General features: G+C 51.3%; 1 protein-coding gene across 3 annotated transcripts in view; it reads left to right on the top strand.

The window, feature by feature from the left end:
- The window catches only part of OPTN (optineurin), a 309,738-nt gene that overhangs the window by 208,853 nt on the left and 77,579 nt on the right, over positions 1-23,306 (top strand). For all 3 annotated transcript variants that reach the window (XM_069228672.1, XM_069228671.1, XM_069228673.1), the window contains one exon: positions 17,865-18,007. In XM_069228672.1, coding sequence (XP_069084773.1) covers positions 17,865-18,007 — 143 coding nt within the window. The remainder of the gene's footprint in view (positions 1-17,864; positions 18,008-23,306) is intronic.

Below are 23,306 nucleotides of genomic sequence, written 5' to 3' on the forward strand. Positions count from 1 at the left end.
GGACTGCCACACTGTGGCCTCCTGTGTAGGGACAGTGCTGTGGGGGAGTTACAGAATGGAGTTTGCTTGTTCCTTGTTAAACTAGGAGTCCTTATCTAGCAGACAGACTGCTTCTCTTCTATTCTGTCCTAGTAGAGATTATGAAACAGGCACTTGAATCCACTATTGTGATCATGAGGCACAACAAGCCTACCTCCTCACAGGCACAAACCAGGATCGACAAAAACATTGCCCCATCGTCTGGGACCACCTGGCCTCCTGGTGACAGATGTCCAGTCTAACACTTCTCTGACTGTTAAAACTATGTTTTACAACCCATACAGGGCTCATGATCAGCGCTGGAGACCAAGACATATCCTTTTTCTACCAAGAACTCCAAATTGTGGAGGATGAATCACTGAATAGGAGAACACAATGCGAGCAGTGAAGACCACTATATTGCATCTGACTGTGTCAAAATCCTAGAAGAACGTACGGAGAGCCTCAAAAACACTGTACTGAGAAGTAAACTCCTTCTTGTAGGCTTTTCTAAGGGTGCAGAGGGTTCAACACCAGAGCAGTTCTTAGAATCTTGGTGTTAGAGGACGGTTCTGACCATCAGGACTGCCCTGATTTTTCGATTTTTGACCACCTAGTTTTTGACTGTTTACTGTGTGGAAGCCTCCTATGAGGTGACTCCCGCACAATAAACGCATGGTAAAATGGACTGCACGTGTTTACTGCTGGTGTCGCCGTGCTAAGGAAAGGCTGCTGTGGCGCAGCAAGGCAGGAGGCCCCGGGCAGGTTACATGTGATCATGTGTGCACATGGATGTGCACCCATGTGAGGGCTGTGAGAGGAGGATTCCTAGTGTGCGCAGCCCTAGAACTGCGCTTAGGTAGTCCTGGTGCAGGAGGAACTATGCAGAGTGGGTGGTGACCTGGAGTAGGTCTCATGAGAGGGGTGTATACATGGGAGGGAGAGTCAGTGTGCTTACTGTCTTTTCACTGTAGGGACACCCAGTTCAATGCCAATGTCAGGGTGCTTAAGATATTTGCATTGGAGGGATACTCCATTGAATGTCAATGGGAAAGGAGGGCCTAGGGTGCAACTCCAGTTCTCTGGGGTCCACCGAGACCAGAGTCACACCAAAGTACACTGTAACCTGTAAGAAAAGAATGATGCAGTAGGTTCCAGGAGCATAGTTGTACAACTTATGGGTCATCCAGGGATGTCATCTTTCTCTGCCTCAGCTCAGGATTAGGGCCAATTACTGCTCTGTCCAGTTGCTGGAGCAGGGCCTAGCATCAATCAGCCAGCTGTCATTCCGTGCCAGGAGCAGGCTGGAGAAGCCCTGCGAGGAATGTCAGGTAGGAGGGGCTGAGACTTTCAGAGCACATGTGGCAACTAACTCCTGGAGGATGCCATCTTGAGCTATCCCAGAAGACTGTGCAAGAAGGAGGGGATGGGAGCAAGGAAGTAATGTGGCACATCTGGATAGGCCAGAGGTGCAGACCTGCTGGACACTTCCGCCCCCACTTAAAAGGTCCTGCACAGGGGAGAGCTCTCTCTCTTGGCTGTGCTTCACTGCTGGACACTGGGACTGCAGACGGGCGTCATGGACAACTGGAAGGAAGAACCTCCTGACTGCCCTTGGGGCAGGGACTCTGCCCCTGAAGGATCCCAGGCCAGAGAGGTGAATGCCAGGGCCAGGCAAGCTGGCCCCCTTACCCCCCCAGAGGACTAGTTGGGGGGAAGGACTGGGCTAGCGCAAGAAGAGCGCGCAGCCCAGAAGGAAAAGAGGGAACCCAGAGGAAAGATTGGCGCAGGAGTCAGTGGAACTGGCTCCCTGATGATCTGGGACCCTTCGAGGCCAGGAGGCCTAAGGAGAGTGCTCCTGGTGGCAAGGGCTTGTCACCAGGAGCGGAACGACGCACGAATGAAGAAAATCGGCCCTTGGGGGCCCGAGATATCACAGGACAAAGAATGGCGACCTTTGACCTTTGTGAAAGCAGCTACGAAGCGAGTGGAGCTCCGCAGCTGCTTAAGACTGTGCCCCCAGGGTGGGCCAGGGCCTGGGGTGCTGCCCAGGAAGAAGAGGAGAACAGGGGAGTGTCGTCGCACTCCCCCTCTCTGAAGAAGAAGGGACCCCGGACCCCATCCCGGGGCCCCGTGAAGCCTGGTCCCGTGTAGGAGGTTGAATGAGGGTGGGTGCCGTCGCGCACCCCCTGCTGCTGTGGAGAGCGGACCCCGGACCCCATCCCGGGGCCCCCGGCGGCGAAGACAAGCCGGGGAGCGCTGTCGCGCTCCCCGTGAAGAAGGGATGAATGGGGGGGGCGCCGTCGCGCACCCCTCTGCAGAAGGGAAGTCGGGGAGCGCCGTCGCGCTCCCCGTGAAGATGGTCCCATGGGGCACCGGACCCCATCCCGGGGCCCTGAGAAGAGGCGGGAGTGGGGGTGCGCCATCGCGCACCCCCAGCCGAAGAAAAGTCGGGGAGCGCCGTCGCGCTCCCTGTGAATATGGCCAGAGGGGCCCTGGACCCCATCCCGGGGCCCCGCGCAGAAGAGTCAAATCAAATCAAATCAAATCAAATCATTAACATTTATAAAGCGCGCTACTCACCCGTGCGGGTCTCAAGGCGCTAGGGGGGAAAAAAAGGGGGGGTTATCGCTGCTCGAACAGCCAAGTCTTTAGGAGTCTCCGGAAAGCGGAGTGGTCCTGGGTGGTCCTGAGGCTGGTGGGGAGGGAGTTCCAGGTCTTGGCCGCCAGGAAGGAGAAAGATCTCCCACCCGCCGTGGAGCGGCGGGTGCGAGGGACGGCAGCAAGTGCGAGGCCAGCGGAGCGGAGGGGGCGGGTGGGGACGTAGAAGCTGAGGCGTCTGTTGAGGTATTCCGGTCCCTTGTTGTGGAGGGCTTTGTGTGCGTGGGTGAGAAGACGGAAGGTGATCCTTTTGCTGACTGGGAGCCAATGCAGGTGTCTCAGGTGTGCGGAGATGTGGCTGTTGCGGGGTACGTCGAGGATGAGGCGGGCCGAGGCGTTTTGGATGCGTTGCAGGCGGTTTTGGAGTTTGGCGGTGGTCCCGGCGTAGAGGGTGTTGCCGTAGTCCAGGCGACTCGTGACAAGGGCGTGGGTCACGGTTTTTCTGGTGTCGGCGGGGATCCAGCGGAAGATCTTGCGGAGCATGCGGAGAGTGAGGAAGCAGGCGGAGGACACGGCGTTGACTTGCTTGGTCATGGTGAGAAGAGGGTCCAAGATGAAGCCGAGGTTGCGGGCGTGGTCTGCGGGGGTCGGTGCGGTGCCGAGGGCCGTGGGCCACCAGGAGTCGTCCCAGGCGGACGGGGTGTTGCCGAGGATGAGGACTTCCGTTTTTTCAGAGTTCAGCTTTAGGCGGCTGAGCCTCATCCAATCTGCGACGTCCTTCATACCCTCTTGTAGGTTGGTCTTGGCGCTGGCGGGGTCCTTGGTGAGGGAGAGTACAAGTTGGGTGTCGTCGGCGTAGGAGGTGATGATGATGTCGTGCTTGCGTACGATGTCGGCGAGGGGGCTCATGTAGACATTGAAGAGTGTCGGGCTGAGCGATGAGCCTTGAGGTACGCCGCAGATGATCTTGGTGGGTTCTGAGCGAAATGGAGGGAGGTAAACTCTTTGGGAGCGGTTAGCGAGGAAGGAGGCGATCCAGTCCAGGGCCTGGCCTTGGATCCCGGTGGAGCGTAGGCGGGTGATTAGGGTGCGGTGACAGACGGTGTCAAAGGCAGCCGAGAGGTCGAGGAGAATGAGGGCGACTGTTTCACCGTTGTCCATCAGGGTTCTGATGTCGTCTGTGACTGAGATGAGGGCGGTTTCCGTGCTGTGGTTGGTTCGGAATCCGGTTTGTGAAGGGTCGAGCAGGTTGTTGTCTTCCAGGAAGGTGGTCAGCTGTTTGTTGACGGTCTTTTCTATTACCTTGGCTGGGAAAGGTAGAAGAGAGATGGGGCGGAAGTTTTTCAGGTCGCTTGGGTCAGCCGTAGGTTTCTTTAGTAGGGCGTTGACTTCAGCGTGCTTCCAGCATTCGGGGAAGGTAGCAGAAGAAAAAGAAGAGTTGATGACGGTCTGGAGGTGCGGGGCGATGATGTCGTCGGCTTTGTTAAAGATGAAGTGCGGGCAGGGGTCCGAAGGGGCGCCGGAGTGGATAGAGTTCATGATGGATTTGGTTTCTTCCGTGTTGATGTGGGTCCAGTTGTTGAGGGTGATGTCCGGGGAAGCGGGTTCAGTGGTGTATGGTTGGGTCTGGTGTCCGAAGCTGTCGTGGAGGTCGCTGATCTTGCGATGGAAGAAAGTGGCGAGGGATTCGCACAAATCCTGTGAGGGCGTGACGGCGTTGGCGCTGGCGCTGGGGTTGGAGAACTCTTTGACGATGCTGAAGAGTTCTCTGCTGTTGTGGCTGTTTTTGTCTAGTCTGTCGGTGAAAAAGTTCCTTTTGGCAGTGCGGATCAGGTGGTGGTGTTCGCGTGTAGCGTTCTTGAGGGCGGTCATGTTGTCCGCGGTGTGGTCCTTGCGCCAGGCCTTCTCAAGGGCACGACAAGTTTTCTTTGATTCTTTGAGGGTGTCAGAGAACCAGAGAGGTTTTTTGGTGTTGGTCTGTCGATGCGTGCGTTTGAGGGGAGCAAGGTTGTCAGCGCAGTTGGAGATCCAGTTTGTGAGGTTGAGAGCTGCGTCGTTGGGGTCGGTGGTGAGGGTGGGTTGGTTGGCGGCGAGAGCGGAGAAGAGTTGCTCTTCAGGGATCTTGTTCCACTGTCGACGAGGGGTGGGTTGAGTGCGGAGGTGGGAGGTCTCGCGTCGGAATGTGAAGTGGACGCAGCTGTGGTCGGTCCAGTGTAGGGCAGAGGTGTGGCTGAAGAAGACGTGTTTGCTGGCGGAGAAGATAGGGTCGAGCGTGTGTCCGGCGATGTGGGTGGCGGTGTTCACCAGTTGTTTGAGGCCGAGGTTGTCGAGCAGGGTGGTGGTGTTGGGGTCGTTGTTTTGTTCCAGATGGAAGTTGAGGTCGCCTAGGAGGATGTAGTCCGGTGAGGCGAGGGCGTGCGGGGAGATGAAGTCGGCGATGGCGTCGCTGAAAGAGGTGCGAGGTCCGGGAGGACGGTAGACGAGGGATCCTCTGAGGGTGGTCCTTGGGTCGGTGCGAATCTGAAAATGCAGGTGTTCAGCGGCGAGGGGGGGGTCTTCGGTGGAGGTGGTGGGGGAGCGCCGTCGCGCTCCCCCCTATAGAGGAGAGGGGCCCCAGACCCCATCCCGGGGCCCCGAGAAGAGGAGGACTCCGGGGAGCGCCGTCGCGCTCCCCGTGGTAAGGAGGAGGGGCCCCGGACCCCATCCCGGGGCCCCGAAGATGCCAGCAGGAAGGGGGAGTGCCGCCGCACTCCCCCGCGCGGCCCGAGCGGCCGCCAGCATCCCGAGTCTGCCCGCTGGAGCGGGCAGACTCTAAGGCAGCAAGCCGGCTCCCGCGGCAGCACCCGGAGGTGCTGGCCGTGCGGGGAGCTGGCGGGGGCGGCCAGGGGTGGGCTCCCTGAGGCGCCCTCCAACGAGGGATCCTCGTTTTGGTGCGGGGGTGACCGGGTGGGACCGGCACCCCCAAAATCAAAAGCCAAGGGCAAAAAGGAAAAAAACTGAACAGAAAAAGAATCGCGGCTCTCCCCTCGCAGCGGGAGAGCCGCTAATCATTTATGCAGCCGCCCCAGCATGCTTTGCGGGGCAGGGGCTGCTTTTTGAGCCCTTAAAACACCTGTGGTGGTCCCATTGAGATGGGGGCCACCACCAACGGAGAACTGGGAGACAGGGGGAGCTGCAGGAGCAGCGCAGCCTCCCCCCAACATCTGTTGGTGTCCCCACCCTAGGTAGGGTGGGACACCTGAGAGATAACCCCTCCAGGGGTGGATGGATGTTTGAAGCACAAGCTTCAGTGAACTTTTGTTCCTGGTTGTGCAAGGGTGCCTACCATAGGTGTAGGTTGGTATGGCCCCATGTATTTTACTGTTATTTTATGTTTAAGTAAGAGTAACCCAAAAGTAATCTCAAAGTAATCCTGATGGTTAGAATGCTAGAATTTAGTCTCTTATGTTCCCTGATAATGCTAATTTGAATAATGATACTGACAGTCACATCTTGGCAGGATGAAAGTATTTATTCACAAATGTAGGTGTCATCATTGCACTGTACTGTTGAATACTGTCAGAATGTTCAAATGTCGCCAAGGGGGGCCCTGGGATTGTTTTGCCATGTGGGTTGTTGGATTATATTCTCCCTTAAGGAGACCTGAACGATTACATACTGTTGGTCCAGAGTAATTTTATCACTTTGTATATATTTGTAGATTGTTGCATAGTATTGAGTAGTGTGTGTGAATAATAAATGTACTTTTACTTTATCAAAAGAAAAAGCACAGACTAGACATTCATTTATTAAGAGTCATGCTTGCGTGCTTGTGAATGGGGATTACTAGCCCACACCACCTCCCTTGAGTAAGCCTTGGACTGCTCTGCAATGCTACCCTATGAGAGTCAAGCGCTACAATGGGGTGTTTGGTTCCCAGTGGCGGTCGTGTGTGGACTCGTTACTTGTACAGGCCACACAACTAATGACCCACCTTCCAACACTTGGATATTGTCATGGAGGCCTACTGGTAAACTGATGCTTTTCTTCATGATTGAGAGGGAACACCCATCCCTGGAGCAGAGGCAGCCCCCTAGCACTTCTCCGTGCCCCTTGATCGCTAAGCAACTGAGCTACAAGGACAGAGATTCTATCATTAGATGAGCCCAAGATGCTGCAGTTTCAGTTGATGCCCATCATAGTGTTTGTGGTCTGCAACCAGGTGCAACAACAAAGGAAGTCCTTTGATGCTGTCACTCAAAAATTGTGAGGCATGAAACTCCAGTGCATGCTAATATACAAAGCAATACTCAAAGTGCTCCTTAATTCCAATTCCATGTTCAATTACTCTCCTACAGCTTGGGAACAGAGCAGAGCTGTGCAATGCGTGACATACATGGCACCCGCTGGCGAGAGAGTATAGTCATACGTCCGCCTCCCATAAGACACTGTCTCATATTGACCTTGTATTACTCCCTGCAATTGATATCTTATGCACAGTGACAGCACAAATCCTCCCCCAAGGGATCTCTGATTCACTCCCCAGTCGTACTTGAGTTCAAACTCCAAACTGGAATTTCCCACCTGATGTGGCAGCTTAATGCATGGTGGCTGGTGGACAAGCACTTCACACAATTTTTAATGCGGAGGCTGAAGGCCTACCTTAATCGTGTTACGGCGGATTCGCTAAGCATGCTTTGGGGGAGCCAGGAAAGCCACCATATGAGGGATTGCAAAAGCCTGCATGAAAGCAGGACAGAGGGAAAAACAACAACAGATACTCACCCTAGAAAAGAGTATACTGGCACTGGAACAAGAGGAGAGTGACAGACCTAGGAAATAGGTGAGGCATCACCTGGTAGTTGAAAGAGCCTTGTTGGGTATTTTGATGAGGAACTTTGGTATCTACTAGGAGAGTCTATGAAAGGGGCAACAAGTTGGGCAAACTACTCTACTAGTTGGTGATCAGAGACACTGTTTTCAGCGTGATTTCCACCCTTGTTGATGAGACTGGCAGGCATGTTTCGATGGCAGTCAAGGTTGCATCTGCCATTGCAGCTTATTACCAGTGTCTGTGTGTGGAGGCTTAGCTCCTCTTATTAACTATCTCTTCCCTCCTACTCTGAGTGCGCTTGACAGAGCTGACTTGGACCAGCCCAACGCAGATCAAGATAGAGGAGGCTTTAAAGGAGATGAATCACAGAAAAACCCCGGGGCCCAACTATTAGATAATGTCATAAATCTCACTCAATTTTCCTGCCATTTTGTTCACGAGGCCCTTGGTCCGACTAATTTACACTAAGGTCACAGCAGGATGGGGGCACAGATGTCCTTCCACCATGCACCGGAGATGTAGGGGGGCATTTTCCACTTTTTAGAGGCCTCCTTGACCACGTATTCACTCAGGATACTGCTGGATAAAGTGACAGGCCTCACTTCATCTGCATTCAGCCGTGCCCCAGCAGTTCTACTTACATAAGCATTTTGAAAAATGAATTATCCAACTATCTGTCTCGTGGCTCTCATACAGCCAGACTGTGAAGCAGTGTAAATTAAAATGCAAATAGACCATGTGTTTGCCTTTTTCACTTGCTCTGGAGGAGGTGAAATAAAGAGAACATATGCATAAAAGTAAGCCCTCCAAATAGCACTTGCCATTGTCTCAAGCTGCATAGGCTTCTCATCAATGTGAGAAATCTGTCTTTGGAGTAACAGCAAACAGAAGTTATTGGCCACCCTCTGATGTACTGGATCCCCTGAATCAGTGACCTTCAAACTGCAGACCAGTATACCCTTTCTAGCACTTGACTCTGTCCAGGGGTGTCAGAGGGCAGGTGCTGTAGGCTAGAAACTTAGAACCCTACAACACACACTAAACCAGTGTCTAACCAGTGCTTCCACCTTAGTATGTTGTGTTCTTAACTTTAACATTGTTAAAACTTATTTAAGGTAGCACACATCCCTCTTGCCTCCTACTTGTGCCATAGCTACCGGGATTGAGCATAGATTTGCATTGCACTGTGTTTGGCCTAACTACATTTTGTTTAGTAGATTGGTGGGGGTAGCACCCTCACAAATTAATAATCAAATTATCGGTGACACTTTTTGTTTTGAGTGGAGCTCAGGTCTCCTGTATGCCTACCGCCCATACCACTTCTGCCCAGAGTTCTCAAGAACATCAGGAACGACCGGGCCCAAGTAATCCTTGTGGCTCTGTACTGGGCACGAAGAGTCTGGTATCCTGAGCTATTGAGCATGGCCATCAACCCTCCGATCAGACTGTCCCTTACGGAGTATCTTCCGTCATAGCATGAGGGAAGGGCTCTCCACCCAGACCTGTCCAGTCTTCGCCTTTTTGCGTGCAGATTGAGTGCCGGCAGTTGACAGCTTTTGACCTTCGCCCGAAGTCTGTAGCGTTATCTAGGCAGCCAGGCGTCCCTCCACCAAAATGGTACACCCCTGTCATTGGAAGAAAATTGTGGCATGGTGCACAGACATGTCTGTTGACCCCCTCTCTCTGCGTTTCTATTGTTAACACGTTCGCTGGCCCAACAGGGCTCTGCTTTAGGCACTCTCAAAGGTTGTTTGCCTGTAGTCTCTGCGTTCTTGCGGCTGCCCTATCAGCCTTCTCTGTTCAAATCCCCTATTGTAAATAGGTTCTTTAAAGGCCTTAATTATAAGCTTCCTCCTGCCGCATTCATTATGCCCCAGTGAAATTTGAATTTGGTTCTGACATTCCTGATGTGTGCTCCTTTTGAGCCTCCCCACAATTGTCCTTTAAGACTTTGAAAACAGCCTTGTTTGTGACCATTACATCTGCCCACAGGGTGAGTGAGCTGCAGGCATTGTCATCAAAACAACCTTACCTTTCCATCTGTTCTGACAAAGTGGTGTTTTGCACACGGGCCTCCTTTCTTTCGAAAGTGGTTGCGCCCTTCCATGTAGGCCAATCGATCATCTTGCCTACACTTTACGCACCCCCACATCCTTCTAAGGAAGAGGAGAGACTCCACTGCTTGAACCCAAAAAGACCATTGGCGTTCTACCTTGATCGTTCCAAAGAGTTCCAGGTGGATGATCAACTCTTTGTTGGTTATGTGGGTGTGAAGAAAGCTCGGGCAGTGCAGAAGAGAACTATCGCCAGATTGGTTGTACTCTGCATTAAAATGTGCTACACATTGGCTAAATAGCAACCCCATGAGGGCTTGCCTGCTCATTCTTCCAGAGCTAAAGCAGCAACCAATGCATTGGCACATGGAGTTTCAGTCCTGAACATCTGTCAGGAGACAACGTGGGCATCCCTGCACACATTTACCAAACCTTACTGCTTGGACAGGCACTTTGCCTGTTTGGTCCTGCAGGACTTACTGGTGTGATCTTGGTTCGCAGACCCACCTCTGGGGATGGCATTGCTTGGGTATCTATTACGAGGCGAGGAATCTGGAACAAGATGTCTGTCAGATGGACAAGTTACTTTCTTTTGGTAACCCCTTATCTGGTAGAGACAATATCTAGTTGCAGATCCTTACCGACTCACCCATCCTCCCCACTCTGCGAACAGATTTCTAGGGCTGGAGGCACGCCAGAGGCAAGCCTGTCTGCGCCCGTCCGCGCCTGGCCTGCGCCCAGCGCCACGACCCCTGGTCCTCAGCACTCCCAAACCTCTCTGCTCCGCTACGACCCCACCACCCTCCACGCCCTCAACCCAGGACGCTCCAACACCTGCTTCCAAGCTAACCCAAAACGTAACCATGGACCTTTCGCCTGCCACTCCTGCAAATGTATCTTCCACCACGCAACTACCATGACCACCAGCCCACGCGCCATCAACCACCTCAAATGCATCCTGGTCAACGCTCGATCCGTCCACAAGCACGCTGTTGAACTCTGGGACCTCCTGGACTCTACAGCACCGGACGTCGCCTTCATCACGGAGACCTGGATGAACGCCTCTTCGGCCCCAGACATCGCCATAGCCATCCCCGAAGGCTACAAGATTTCCAGGAAAGACCGCACCAACCAAGTAGAAGAAGGAATCGCCATAGTCTTCAAAGACTCCATCAGCGTCACCACCTCCACCGAAGACACCCCCCCTCGCCGCAGAACACCTGCATTTCCAGATTCGCACCGACCCCAGGACCACCCTCAGAGGATCCCTCATCTACCGTCCCCCTGGACCGCGCGCCCCTTTCAGCAACTCCATCACCGACTTCGTCTCCCCGCACGCCCTCGCCTCGCCGGACTACATCCTCCTAGGCGACCTCAACTTCCATCTGGAACACAACAACGACCCCAACACCACCGCCCTGCTCGACAACCTCGCCAACCTCGGCCTCAAGCAACTGGTGAACACCCCCACCCACATCGCCGGACACATGCTTGACCCCGTCTTCTCCGCCAGCAAACACGTCTCCTTCAGCCACGCCTCCGCTCTACACTGGACCGACCACAGCTGTGTCCACTTCACATTCCGACGCAAGACCCGCCACCTCCGCACTCAACCCATCCCTCGTCGACAGTGGAACAAAATCCCCGAAGAACAGCTCTTCTCCGTGCTCACCGTCAGCCAACCTACCCTCACCACCGACGACCCCAACGACGCAGCCCTCAGCCTCACGAACTGGATCACCAACTGCGCAGACAACCTTGCTCCCCTCAGACGCACGCATCGACAGGCCAACACCAAAAAACCTCTCTGGTTCTCTGACACCCTTAAGGAATCGAAGAAAACCTGTCGCACCCTCGAGAAAGCCTGGCGCAAGGACCACACCGCTGACAACATGACCGCCCTGAAGAACGCGACCCGTGAACACCACCACCTGATCCACGCAGCCAAAAGGAATTTCTTCACCGACAGACTGGACAAAAACAGCCACAACAGCAGAGAACTCTTCAGCATCGTTAAAGAGTTCTCCAACCCCAACGCCAACGCCATCACGCCCTCACAAGACCTGTGCAACTCCCTCGCCACCTTCTTCCATCGCAAAATCACCGACCTCCACGACAGCTTCGGACACCAGACCCAGCCAAGCAACACCGAACCCACACCCCCTGCCATTACCCTCAACGCCTGGACCCACATCAACACTGAAGAGACCAAAACCACCATGAACTCTATCCACTCCGGCGCCCCCTCGGACCCCTGCCCTCACTTCATCTTCAATAAAGCCGACGACATCATCGCCCCGCACCTCCAGACCATCATCAACTCCTCTTTTTCATCTGCTACCTTCCCCGAAAGGGGGAAACACGCCGAAGTCAACGCCCTACTAAAGAAACCTACGGCTGACCCAAGCGATCTGAAGAACTTCCGCCCCATCTCGCTCCTCCCCTTCCCTGCCAAGGTAATAGAGAAGACCGTCAACAAACAGCTTACCAACTTCCTAGAAGACAACAACCTTCTCGACCCTTCACAATCCGGATTCCGAACCAACCACAGCACTGAAACCGCCCTCATCTCAGTCACAGACGACATCAGAACCCTGATGGACAACGGTGAAACAGTCGCCCTCATCCTCCTCGACCTCTCGGCTGCCTTCGACACCGTCTGTCACCGCACCCTAATAACCCGCCTCCGCTCCACCGGGATCCAAGGCCAGGCCCTGGACTGGATCGCCTCCTTCCTCTCCAACCGCTCTCAAAGAGTCTACCTCCCACCTTTTCGCTCAGACCCCACCGAGATCATCTGCGGCGTCCCTCAAGGCTCCTCGCTCAGCCCGACACTCTTCAGTGTCTACATGAGCCCCCTCGCCGACATCGTACGCAAGCACAACATCATCATCACCTCCTACGCCGACGACACTCAACTTATACTTTCCCTCACCAAGGACCCCGCCAGAGCTAAGACCAACCTACAAGATGGCATGAAGGACGTCGCAGATTGGATGAGGCTCAGCCGTCTAAAACTGAACTCAGACAAAACGGAAGTCCTCATCCTCGGCAACACCCCGACCGCATGGGACGACTCCTGGTGGCCCACGGCCCTTGGCACCGCACCGACCCCCTCAGACCACGCCCGCAACCTCGGCTTCATCTTGGACCCTCTTCTCACCATGACCAAACAAGTCAACGCCGTGTCCTCCTCCTGCTTCCTCACCCTCCGCATGCTCCGCAAGATCTTCCGCTGGATCCCCACCGACACCAGAAAAAACGTGACCCACGCCCTAGTCACTAGCCGCCTGGACTACGGCATCACCCTTTATGCTGGGACCACCGCAAAACTCCAAAAACGTCTGCAACGTATTCAAAACGCCTCCGCCCGCCTCATCCTCGACGTACCCCGCAACAGCCACATCTCCGCACACCTGAGACACCTGCATTGGCTCCCAGTCAGCAAAAGGATCACCTTCCGACTTCTCACCCACGCACACAAAGCCCTCCACGACAAGGGACCTGAATACCTCAACCGACGCCTCAGCTTCTACGCCCCCACCCGTCTCCTCCGTTCCACCGGCCTCGCGCTCGCTGCCGTCCCTCGCGTCCACCGCTCCACGGCGGGTGGGAGGTCTTTCTCCTACCTGGCAGCCAAGACCTGGAACACCCTCCGCACTAGCCTCAGGACCACCCAGGACCACTCCGCATTCCGGAGACTCCTCAAGACCTGGCTCTTCGAGCAGCAGTAACCCCCTTCCCCCTAGCGCCTTGAGACCCGCACGGGTGAGTAGCGCGCTTTATAAATGTTAATGATTTGATTTGATTTAGGGATAGGGACTTCCCCTTTCAGGGACCTAATTTTGACGTACTAGTGGTCAGTGCTCTTCATGGCTCTGTGCTTCCTTCGTGGAAAGTTGTGAAAAGAAACTGACGTCAGTGCGCCGGGATGGCGCTCATATAGGATGCGAAACATCATATCAGGCACAGACGATGCTGACGATGGACGCAGAGCCTATCGAGTCCACCCACTGGCGCGCAGGGGTACTGCTCAAGAAAAATCTCCAGATCCAGACTGATCCTGAGGACTGACGCCTGGGGGGAAATTCTAAGGTAAGGAATCTGCAACTAGATATTGTATCTACCTGAGAAGGCGTTACTGAAGTAACTTGGCCTTCAAAATAAACAGGAAATGAAATAAACACTGTTTTCCAATTCTGAAGTGTTTAAACAAAGATTGTAATAGAATCAAAACAGTTTACTTGGTGATGCACAAATGACAAATATTTGCTGAAACCCAACTTCCACACGTTGTTGTTTGTGTGCTACGTAGGTATATAAATAAAACTATTTATTGCTGATTTCAGTGGAAAATGTGCTGTAAATTGCAACGTGCTACCATACCATGCTTTAGTCAGGATACCGTCGGCTGCAGCAGTCAGACTCTAAGCAGCAAAACTGACTGAAGCACATGTGGGGGCACTGTGAAGGCCTAGTGCACACACTGAATGGCTGAGCAGTGCGCTTGCTAACTTTTGTAAATGCAGTGTGTGCCGTTCAGCCATGGTTACCTGCTGCCATCAGAGGTCAAATAAGTTATGCCCATGCTGCTGCGTGTCTCCTGAAGAGCTGAAATTCACAGTATTCTCTGTGTTGAACCTAATGGGTGGAGGGCAGACAATGGCAGTTAGCAAAACATAGATTTACAACTGAGAGTGCTGGGACTGGGAAAATTAATTATTTGAGCATTGTTTGTTTAATTTTATGCTGATAAAATGCATAGGGAGTTTTAAGACAACAACTTGGGGTCGCTAAGGCACACTTCTTCCTTATCAAAACCAGAAGTATGAATAGTTATCCTTCTGAGACCTGTGAAAAATGGCCAAAATCTTGGGTTTGAGATGTTGCTCCCCAGAACTAGATACTGATAGTAGGGGAACTCGAGTGACTGTGATTAGCTTGAATATCGCTAAGAAGTTTCCAGATAAGATGATGCCTGGGGAGTATTCAAAAGATGAGGAATCTGGATTTATGTAGAAGGCCCGATTTAGATTTTGGCGGTAACGGTCCGGCTGTCTGTTTTCTTACCTAGGTGTCCCATAGGCTAACACAGAGGGTAGTGGTTGGAGTTTGTGGAATTCAGGACAGTCCCCAGCAGATCCCAACGAAACCAGCAGACAAGAGGATGGATGGGGAGTGCCCCTACCCCAGGATACCCAGAAGGCAGGAGTACCTAACAACAGGGGCCCAGATGTAGTGGGGAGAAGGGACTCTCTCTGAAGTCAGTGGATGCTTCATATTGTCCAGCTGCTGTCACGACCGGTGGACCAGGCCGGTGGAACCCAGGGATGGATTCCAGATGTGGAGGACCTACAAAGGAAGGAGACAGAGTCCAGCACCCTTAGAGGTTCCCAGATGGGGCAGGTGGCAATGCCCACCCTCCTGAAGGTGAACTTCCTGCAAGTCAGTGGAAGAAGAAGTCCAGCTGCTGGGTCCAGGAGCTGCAGAAGATCCCAGGAGTCACCTACAAGCTGTCCCTCGGCGGTCGCTGGATTGCAGGAAGGTCAGTAACGAGCCAGGTCACCAACAAGCACTGGCAAATACAAACAGGAGCTGGAGAAGAGTTTGCAAAGTTTTTGGGCCAGCAAGGTCCAGGAGACTCTACCCAGAAGTCTCACGCCACAGGACAGGGGCTGATCTTTGGATTCCAGATTGCAGGAGGCCGGGGCTTGTTAGAGCCTGAAGATCTCCCGGAAGAAGAGTCAACAAGCCTTGGCAAGTGCACAGGGGTTCCAGTCCAGTGGCAGGAGCAGGGACCCAAGGTCTCCCAAGTTGGTTAGAAGACAGAGGAGGCCCCAGACTCTCCATCTGTGTTGCAGGATCCTCAGATGTCCGTGGACAGCAGACCCCCACCAGCCAGTCGACGTTGACATGATGCCTGAGGTTGCAGGGGAGTGACTCCTGAAGCTTGCACAGCCTTGGATGTTGCAGAATTCTTGCAGAATCTGGAGAAACAATGTTGCAATGGGAGCCTTCCCACCAGAAGCAGACATGTTTCGGTTCTAAAGCAGTCTAGCAGTGGTTCCAGAGGCCAGGAGCAGAAGATGTCTAACAGAGAATTTCTTGGAGAGTCTTTCTTGACGAATCCGAGGACCCACCCACGAGGAAGCCCTTAAGTAACCCCAAATGGGGTTGGTCACTGACCCACTTATCAGAGAGGGTTGGGGACGTCATCTACCTAGCCTAACCAGTAAGATGCTCCCAGGGCCTCTACACGTATTGTTTCCAAGATGGCAGAACCAAGTGGCCATGTGGGGTGATCACTTCCCTGACCTTTGTGTAATTTCGCACCAGATTGTGAACCCAGGGGGTGCTGAACTAGTGAAAACTCGATTATGCAAGGCAGGCACCAAATATGCCCTCCAATGCAGTTTGGTGGCGCTCAGAGGCCACCCCACCCCAGCTTTTATACACCTAATACACAGGGGGAGGTTGTCACACCTCTCCCTTGCAGGAAATTATTTGTTCTGCTCCTCCGGCCTGAGCCTGGCTCACCAGCAGGAGGGCAGAACAGTGTCTGGGCTCAGCATCAGAATGGGCTGGCAGCTAGAAATCGTAAGGCTGCACAGGCAGAACTAGGGGATCCTTTAATAAACCCCCAGAGTACTTGGTATCATGGAACTCACACTGGAATCGGTGCAGTTGGATGAGTCCAACATGGTTGATACCAAACACGCCTAGTTTCAGAGAAGCCATAATGTAGTTGGACCACTTGTGTTGACCAATGTCTTCTACATACCATAAGATGGCTTACCCTCACTTACGGAGTCCAAGAATTGGCCTGGGGTCTATAGGGACATCCTGCTTTTGGGCTGAAGGTCCTACCAGAGGGGCAACTTATAGTGTCTAAGTGCTGGGACCAGGTTTGGTGGTGAAAGGGTGCATACACCATTTCACGCAGGCTGCAATGGCAGGCCTGCAGACACAGTCTGCATGGGTTCCCCTGGGTGGCATTATACCTGCTGCAGCCCATGGGGGAACCCCTGGTGCACCAATGTCTGGGTACCTAAGTACCATATACTTGGGACTTACATGGGTGCACAGGTATGCCATTTGTGGGTGTAAATAGTTTACCAGGAACTGCATTTAAGCACACTGGCATCAGGCAAACAGTGGGGATAGCAATGCCAGAAAGATGGCACTTTCCTACAGTAGGGAACCTGGAGTGGCTGTGTACGTTGTGTGGGCACCGAATAAGAGCTTGGGATCACTGCAGTCATATACATGTTGCAGTAATGCTTTTTAGGTTACTGTGACATGCATAATTTGGGAACACAATTGGGTCAGACATGGATAGGGACACACTGGTATGTCACACACATACACAACTGGCATTTTGAGGTCAGTATTCATTGTCAAACGAATGCTGGTGCCAAAATGATGGTACAATCCCACTTGTCAGCTGTGTCCATTTGTGCACGTTGCAAGGGGAACTGTACCTGTCTTGTTGTGCTTCCAGTTGTGTATGTGAGTCAGTGTGTGTGTGTATGTATGTGTGCAATGCTATTGGCTGGTTCAGGTGGAGAGAGCTGGAGTGGGTGATGTTTGTGTCTGTATGTGTGCTGCTCGCATATGAGTTTGATGTTATTGTGAATGTTGTGTTGTGTTGCTGCATGCAACTTTCATTCGAGTGTTGTGTGGCAGTTGTGATGTGTGTAGGTGTGTCTTTGTGCAAGTGTGTTTGTAAAGATGATAGTGTGTAGTTGTGTTGAGTGTTGTGGTTGTGTTGTGTGTGGGTGCAATGTCATTAGTGTGTGTATGTTGTCATGGATGTCCGTCAATGTGTGTTGGCACATGTATGTGTTGTATTGTTGTGTCGTGTGTGATGCATATGTACACATATGGGCTAGGTACAGTGTGTGTGTGAGAGACTTTCCTGTATTCCATGTCTACTGCCATTGTCCAATTTCCATTGGGTCCAGCGATGGTCTCCCTCCATGAGCAACCCGCTGGCAGTACACCGCCTGTAGGACTGTAACATCTAAATATGGGCGGCGGGAACCCGCCTGCCTGATGGCTAGGAAGGGTACTTCATTGTGGCGGTCGGCAACTCAGCCACAATACATCTAAATATGGCGGTTGGAACACCGTCGAATTTATGGTGTACTTGGGGCCGCCGCTGTGGTGGATTTGTGGTACCACCACCAACATCTAAATCAGGCCCAGAGTCTCTACCAGAAAGAGTGTTTTTAAAGGTAAGTAACTTATTCTTTTCCAACTTTAAATACAGTACTTGTGTTGTGCGAGTTTCCTTGAGGTTAATGCTCAGTGTGTAGGTTGTTTGAGTAGTTTATAAATGCATGTACTTACTTCTGAATACAATTTTAATTCTTTAGCTGGATATTTATTCTTCTGATTTCCATGCGGAGAGAGCAGCACGGGAGACAATTCACCAGGAGAAGGAGAGGCTTGCAGTACAGCTGGAGTACGTAGTAAAAGAAAACTCCAAGCTCAAGGAAGATCTGGATAAGATGGGAAGGTAAGAAAGTAAGCTTATATTTATCATGTGCTGGATTAGGTTTAGGTTGTGCACTTCTACGCTTTCAAAAAGTGATTTTTTTCAAGTTGCTCTTGTATCTCTATGTGCTGAAAATAGGACAACCATAGTTGAATGCACTGCCCTGCTCAGCCATCTTTGAAATGTGAGAGGGCTTGTTCTATTATTTTTAGAGTCGAGTCTGCAAGTGCATGCGCTAGCAAATGTGTATCATTTGCAAGACTCTGCGTACAGTAAAGGGCTTGGAGCCCCCCACCACACTGTCACTCACAATTTGTTGGCTTGCTTGGCACTCTTCTTTACAGCCTCGCAATTCGTCCACTTTCAGGCATGGCATAATTTCCGTTCCTGTCTATGGTGCAGGGACCAACTACTGACTGATTCAACTTAATCAGTGCCTGTCCACTGCTCCTGAGGTGATCGAGATACTATTTTATTCTTTTAACTTCTAGTATCTTGCAAACCGAAGGCTTGTGACTGTCAAAAATGTGCCCAGCAGGACAAACAAAGTTGCAAAGTTTTATTTCTTTATTGCTAACTTTGTTTTATTTTGCCAAGTCATCTTTTCTCATTTTCCACTTATGTTTTATTATGTGTATGCTTGTGACCACTCTTCTCAAAAGATTATCTTGTTCCAATTATTGCAATGCAATGTTGTTTCTTTACTATGGGTAATATATGAAAAGATACTTTAAGACATAATCGTGCAGTACACCCCCGTCCACCCCATTACAATCCGCCCCACTACAATCCACTGAAGTCTGCCCCACTTTACCCTACACCAATCCACCCCACTCCAGTTCAAACCACCCAACCCACTACAATCCTCCTAACCCACTACAATCTGCCCCACTCTAATCATAAACAATCTGCACCACTGCAAAACAATCTGTCCCACTCCAATCTGTCCCACGCCAATCCAAAACAATACGCCCCACTCCAATCCATAACAATCTACCCCACTCCAGTCTACCCCACTCCAGTCTGCCACATTCTGCTGCAGTCAAATCCAAAACAATCCGCTCCACTCCAATCTGCCCCACTCCAATTCAAAACAATACTTCACACTCCAATCCAATCCATCTCACCCCATCCCAGTCCACCAAACTCCATCCCAATTCACCCCTCTCCAATCCACCACACTCCCATGCAATTCACCCCACACCAACACAATCCACCCACTCCAGTCAGCCCCACTCCAATCCAAAGCAATTTGTCCCACTCCAATTCCCCCCACTTCAATCTGCCCCATTCCTATCCCAAAACATCTGTCGCACTTAAATCTGCCCCACTCCAATCCAAAACATTCTGCCCCATTCCAATCTAAAATCATCTGCCCCAGTTCAATCCAGACAACCTCCCGACTCCCACTACAATCTGCCCCACTACAATCCAAAGCAATGCGCCCCACTCCAATCCAATCCACCTCATCCCAATCCAATCCACCCCACACCAACCCAAGCCACCCATTCCAATCCAAAACAATCTACCCCACTCCAAACAGCCCCACTCTGATCCAAAACAATCTGCCCCATTCCAATCCAAAATAATCTGCCCCACTTCAGTCCAAAACAACCTACCCTACTCCAATCCATTTCAGTCTTCCCCACTCCAATCTGCCCCACTTTCATTCATAACAACCTGCCTCACACCAACCTGCACCACTTTACCCTGCACCACTCCAATCCCAAAAAACCCACTCCAATCCAAAATAATCTGCCCCACTCCAATCCATCTCACCCCAATCTAGTCCACCCCACTGAAGCCCAGTTCACCCCACTCCAATCCAACACAATTCCCCAGTACAGTCTAGTCCACCCCACACCAATCCAGTCCACCTCACACCAATCCAGTCCACCCAATCCAGCCCAGTCCAATCCACCCCAATCCAACCCACCCCATTCCAACTCACCCTACTTCAGTCCAACTCATTCCAGTCTAACCCACCCCACTCCAATCAAACCCACCTTACTCCACTCCAATCCACCTCACTACAATACAAATCATCCCACACTACTCCAGTCCATCCAAATCCAATAGAATCCACGTTAAAATACCCCCATTCCAAACCACCTACCCCCTTTCAAGCCAGAGCACCCCATTCCAGTCAATCCTCCTCACACCAGTCCACCCCACTCCAGTCCAGTCCACCACAATTCACCCCAGCCCAGTCCAATTCACCTCAGCCCAATCCAGTCCATCCCACTCCAATTCAGTCCACCTCACGCCTATCCATTCTACCACACTCAATGCAGTCCACCCCCACCCTAATACACGCCACCCTAATCCACTTCATTCCAATCCACTCCACCTCATTCCAGTCCACTCCAACTCACTCCAATCCACCCCAATCTGATCCACCCCGCTCCTGTCCACCCTCTGCCAATCCAGTCCACCTCACCTCAAAGCAATTCACCTCAGACCAGTCCAACCCACCACAATCCAGTCCACCCCTCCATTCGACCCCACCCACCCCATTTCAGCCCATTTCACTCCACTCCACCCCACCCCAGTCCACCCCACTGTACCCTAATCTAGCGCGCCTCATCCCAGATCAGTTCACTGCACTCCAATCCAATCCATCCAGTTTACACCACTCCTCTGCAATCCACCCCACTCCAGTCCACCCCACCCCAGTTCACTCCACCCCGCCCCAGTTCACTCCACCCCACTCCAATCCAATACATCCACCCCACCTCACTCCAATCCACTCCACCTCAAAGCAGTCCACCCCACTCCAGTCCAATCCACCTACCCCATTTCAATCCACCCCACTCCAGTCCACCCACCCAATACCAGCTTACCCCACGCACTTCAGTCCACCACACTGTACTCCAATCCATCCTCTCTATCCCAATCCAGTCGACTCCAATCCATCCTGCCCACCCCACTCCAGTCCACTCCAGCCCATCCACCCCACTCCAGCCCATTCACCCCACTCCAGTCCTATCCACCCCACCCCAGTCCTATCCACCCCACCCCATTCCAGTCCAATCCAGTGAATCCAATCCCCCCCACTCCAGTCCATTCCACCCCACTCCAGCCCAATCTAATCAACCCCATCACAGATTCCTCCATCCCAGCCATGTCACTCCAGTCCAAACCACCCACCCACCCCAATCCAATCAAATCTACCCCACTCAAGTCCACTCCAATCCCTTCCACTTCATCCTGTTTCATTCCACCTCACTCCACCCACTCCACCCTATTCCACCCTACTCCACTCTGCCACTGAACCACTAAACTCTACTCAACTGTACAACACTCTACTCTTCGTACTCCACCTTACGTCATTCCTACAAATCCACTCTTCAACACTCTACTCCCCCACTCCAACCTGACACTCAACGCCACTAACTTTTAGCCATGCTAAGCAGCAGCCACACAGGTGTACAACATGGCAAAACACATTGCCAAAGCCAATAGCTCTTGTATAGGGTAGACCTACCGGCTTTGCCAATGCTTGTTAAATGTGTATTTGTGTGGTTAGCTTACCGCAGAAGGTGTTGCCGAATTTCAAGGCTACCTAGTTTTCGATCCATTTCATGCCTCTGGCCTCTGTTCCACCACCCTTTACTTTCTATCTTAAGCCAACTATTGCAGGCTCGTTTTTATTCCTGCGTTATCCCTTTGTCACGCTTTTTCTATATTTTTCTACCATCTTTGTTCTCCTTTTTCTGCCATTCTCTCATTCTTTCTTTTTCTGTTACACTGAATCCCCAAAAATGAGTGTAGGTGCCCTTCACCTTTAACCATCGGCACAAATTAAGCACTGTGAAGATGTATTAATGTAGGTATGTACAAGTGCATTTGTATTGTGATGTCTGCCGGAATAATTTATTATTTCTAATTGTGTTCACTTGTATAACCTTGGGTAGCCAAGAACTGATCAAGTTTTTGCTCATTTGTAGTCCTGTGGTTATGTGTGAGTCACTATATCCCTGAGCCTTTACCCTTGCATTAGGGAGGTAATGGCGCTGCGATGGAACGTTACTGGTGACTGATTCAGTTAGAGTTCTGCATTACAAGATTTTAAGCCTGCCATCTTGTGACCCTGTTTTCTAACAGAAAAGGATGAACCTGTTTCCATAAATTTTTTGGTTGGTAGGTGGATGTTAGATGTATCCAAGTTTCTTCATGGGTTTGCTTAGATTATGAAGCATAGCCCTATCTTTTCAGCATGTGCAAATGTCCGATTCTTGGTTTAAAAATTGTGTGAGTGCTAAAAAAACATTGGTGTGAGAGCTGAGCTCTGGTATCCTGCTTGTTGGTCATTAAGAGAGACTGTTTCTGTGTTTCAGCCTTCTGTGCTACCCCATCTGTATATTCTGGAGTTTTTTCCACATCCACTAAATCCCTTATGGCCACTGCTGAGCACAGTGTCAATAAACTTAATGTGTAAGTGCCAAGGATAGGCTTAAGGATCGTTGTAATCCATCCAGATGTGAGGTGCGAACCTTATCCACCGTTACTATGTCATTTCTTCTCTTATCACAGCTGTTCAGCAGAAAGCTAGCCTTCATGAGTTCTTTGATTTGCAATCACTAAGTCAATTGTTAGCTTTAATTTATTTTATTTATTGGTTGCTCGTTATATTTTTCTTCTTTTGCAATAAAGAAGACTTGTGCGACTGGTCTGTGGTTATTTGCATTTTTTGGGTGTTTTAGGATGGTTCCATTGGACATTGATGTGCTATGTAGCTCTATTGTTGCTGCAGCTAGGTATGTTTGAACGGAGAAGCGAGTTATCAATAGAAAGATTGATGGATTGAGGTTTTTCATGGTGATCATTGAGTGGGATGGCCAACCACCAGGAAGAATCAGGGTTTGATCCAGGGTGGAATAGGTTTATTACTTTATGAGGCATTACAGAATGTTGTATAGTGCTAGAGCATCACCATGAAGGCACCTTGAAGCATTATTTACATGATAATTATAGGAAGGTGCTCGATTATTATAGGCCAACCATATTTAAAGGTGGATCATCATATAGGACATATACGGGTGCTGTTGTTTTTTTTTTGTTGTTTTTGTTGTTTTTTTTTGCAAACACCCATATAAGGCCAACCTGAGCTTCATCATTTTTAGGACCATTCTACAGGGAATGTGGTATGGTTTTGACCTCAAGTTTTGACCCTGGAATCTCTGGGAGTGGCCACTAACTTTTTGTTGTTTGATCCTTCATTGGTTGATCAGATTAAAATTACCTGATTAGTGGCTCTATAGGGTTGTGGTATGATGCTAGATTTTTTAAACCAATCTTCGTTTTATGCCCTATTAAG

This window comes from Pleurodeles waltl, chromosome 4_1, assembly GCF_031143425.1.
Source record: "Pleurodeles waltl isolate 20211129_DDA chromosome 4_1, aPleWal1.hap1.20221129, whole genome shotgun sequence".
Classification (NCBI taxonomy): Eukaryota; Metazoa; Chordata; class Amphibia; order Caudata; family Salamandridae; genus Pleurodeles; species Pleurodeles waltl.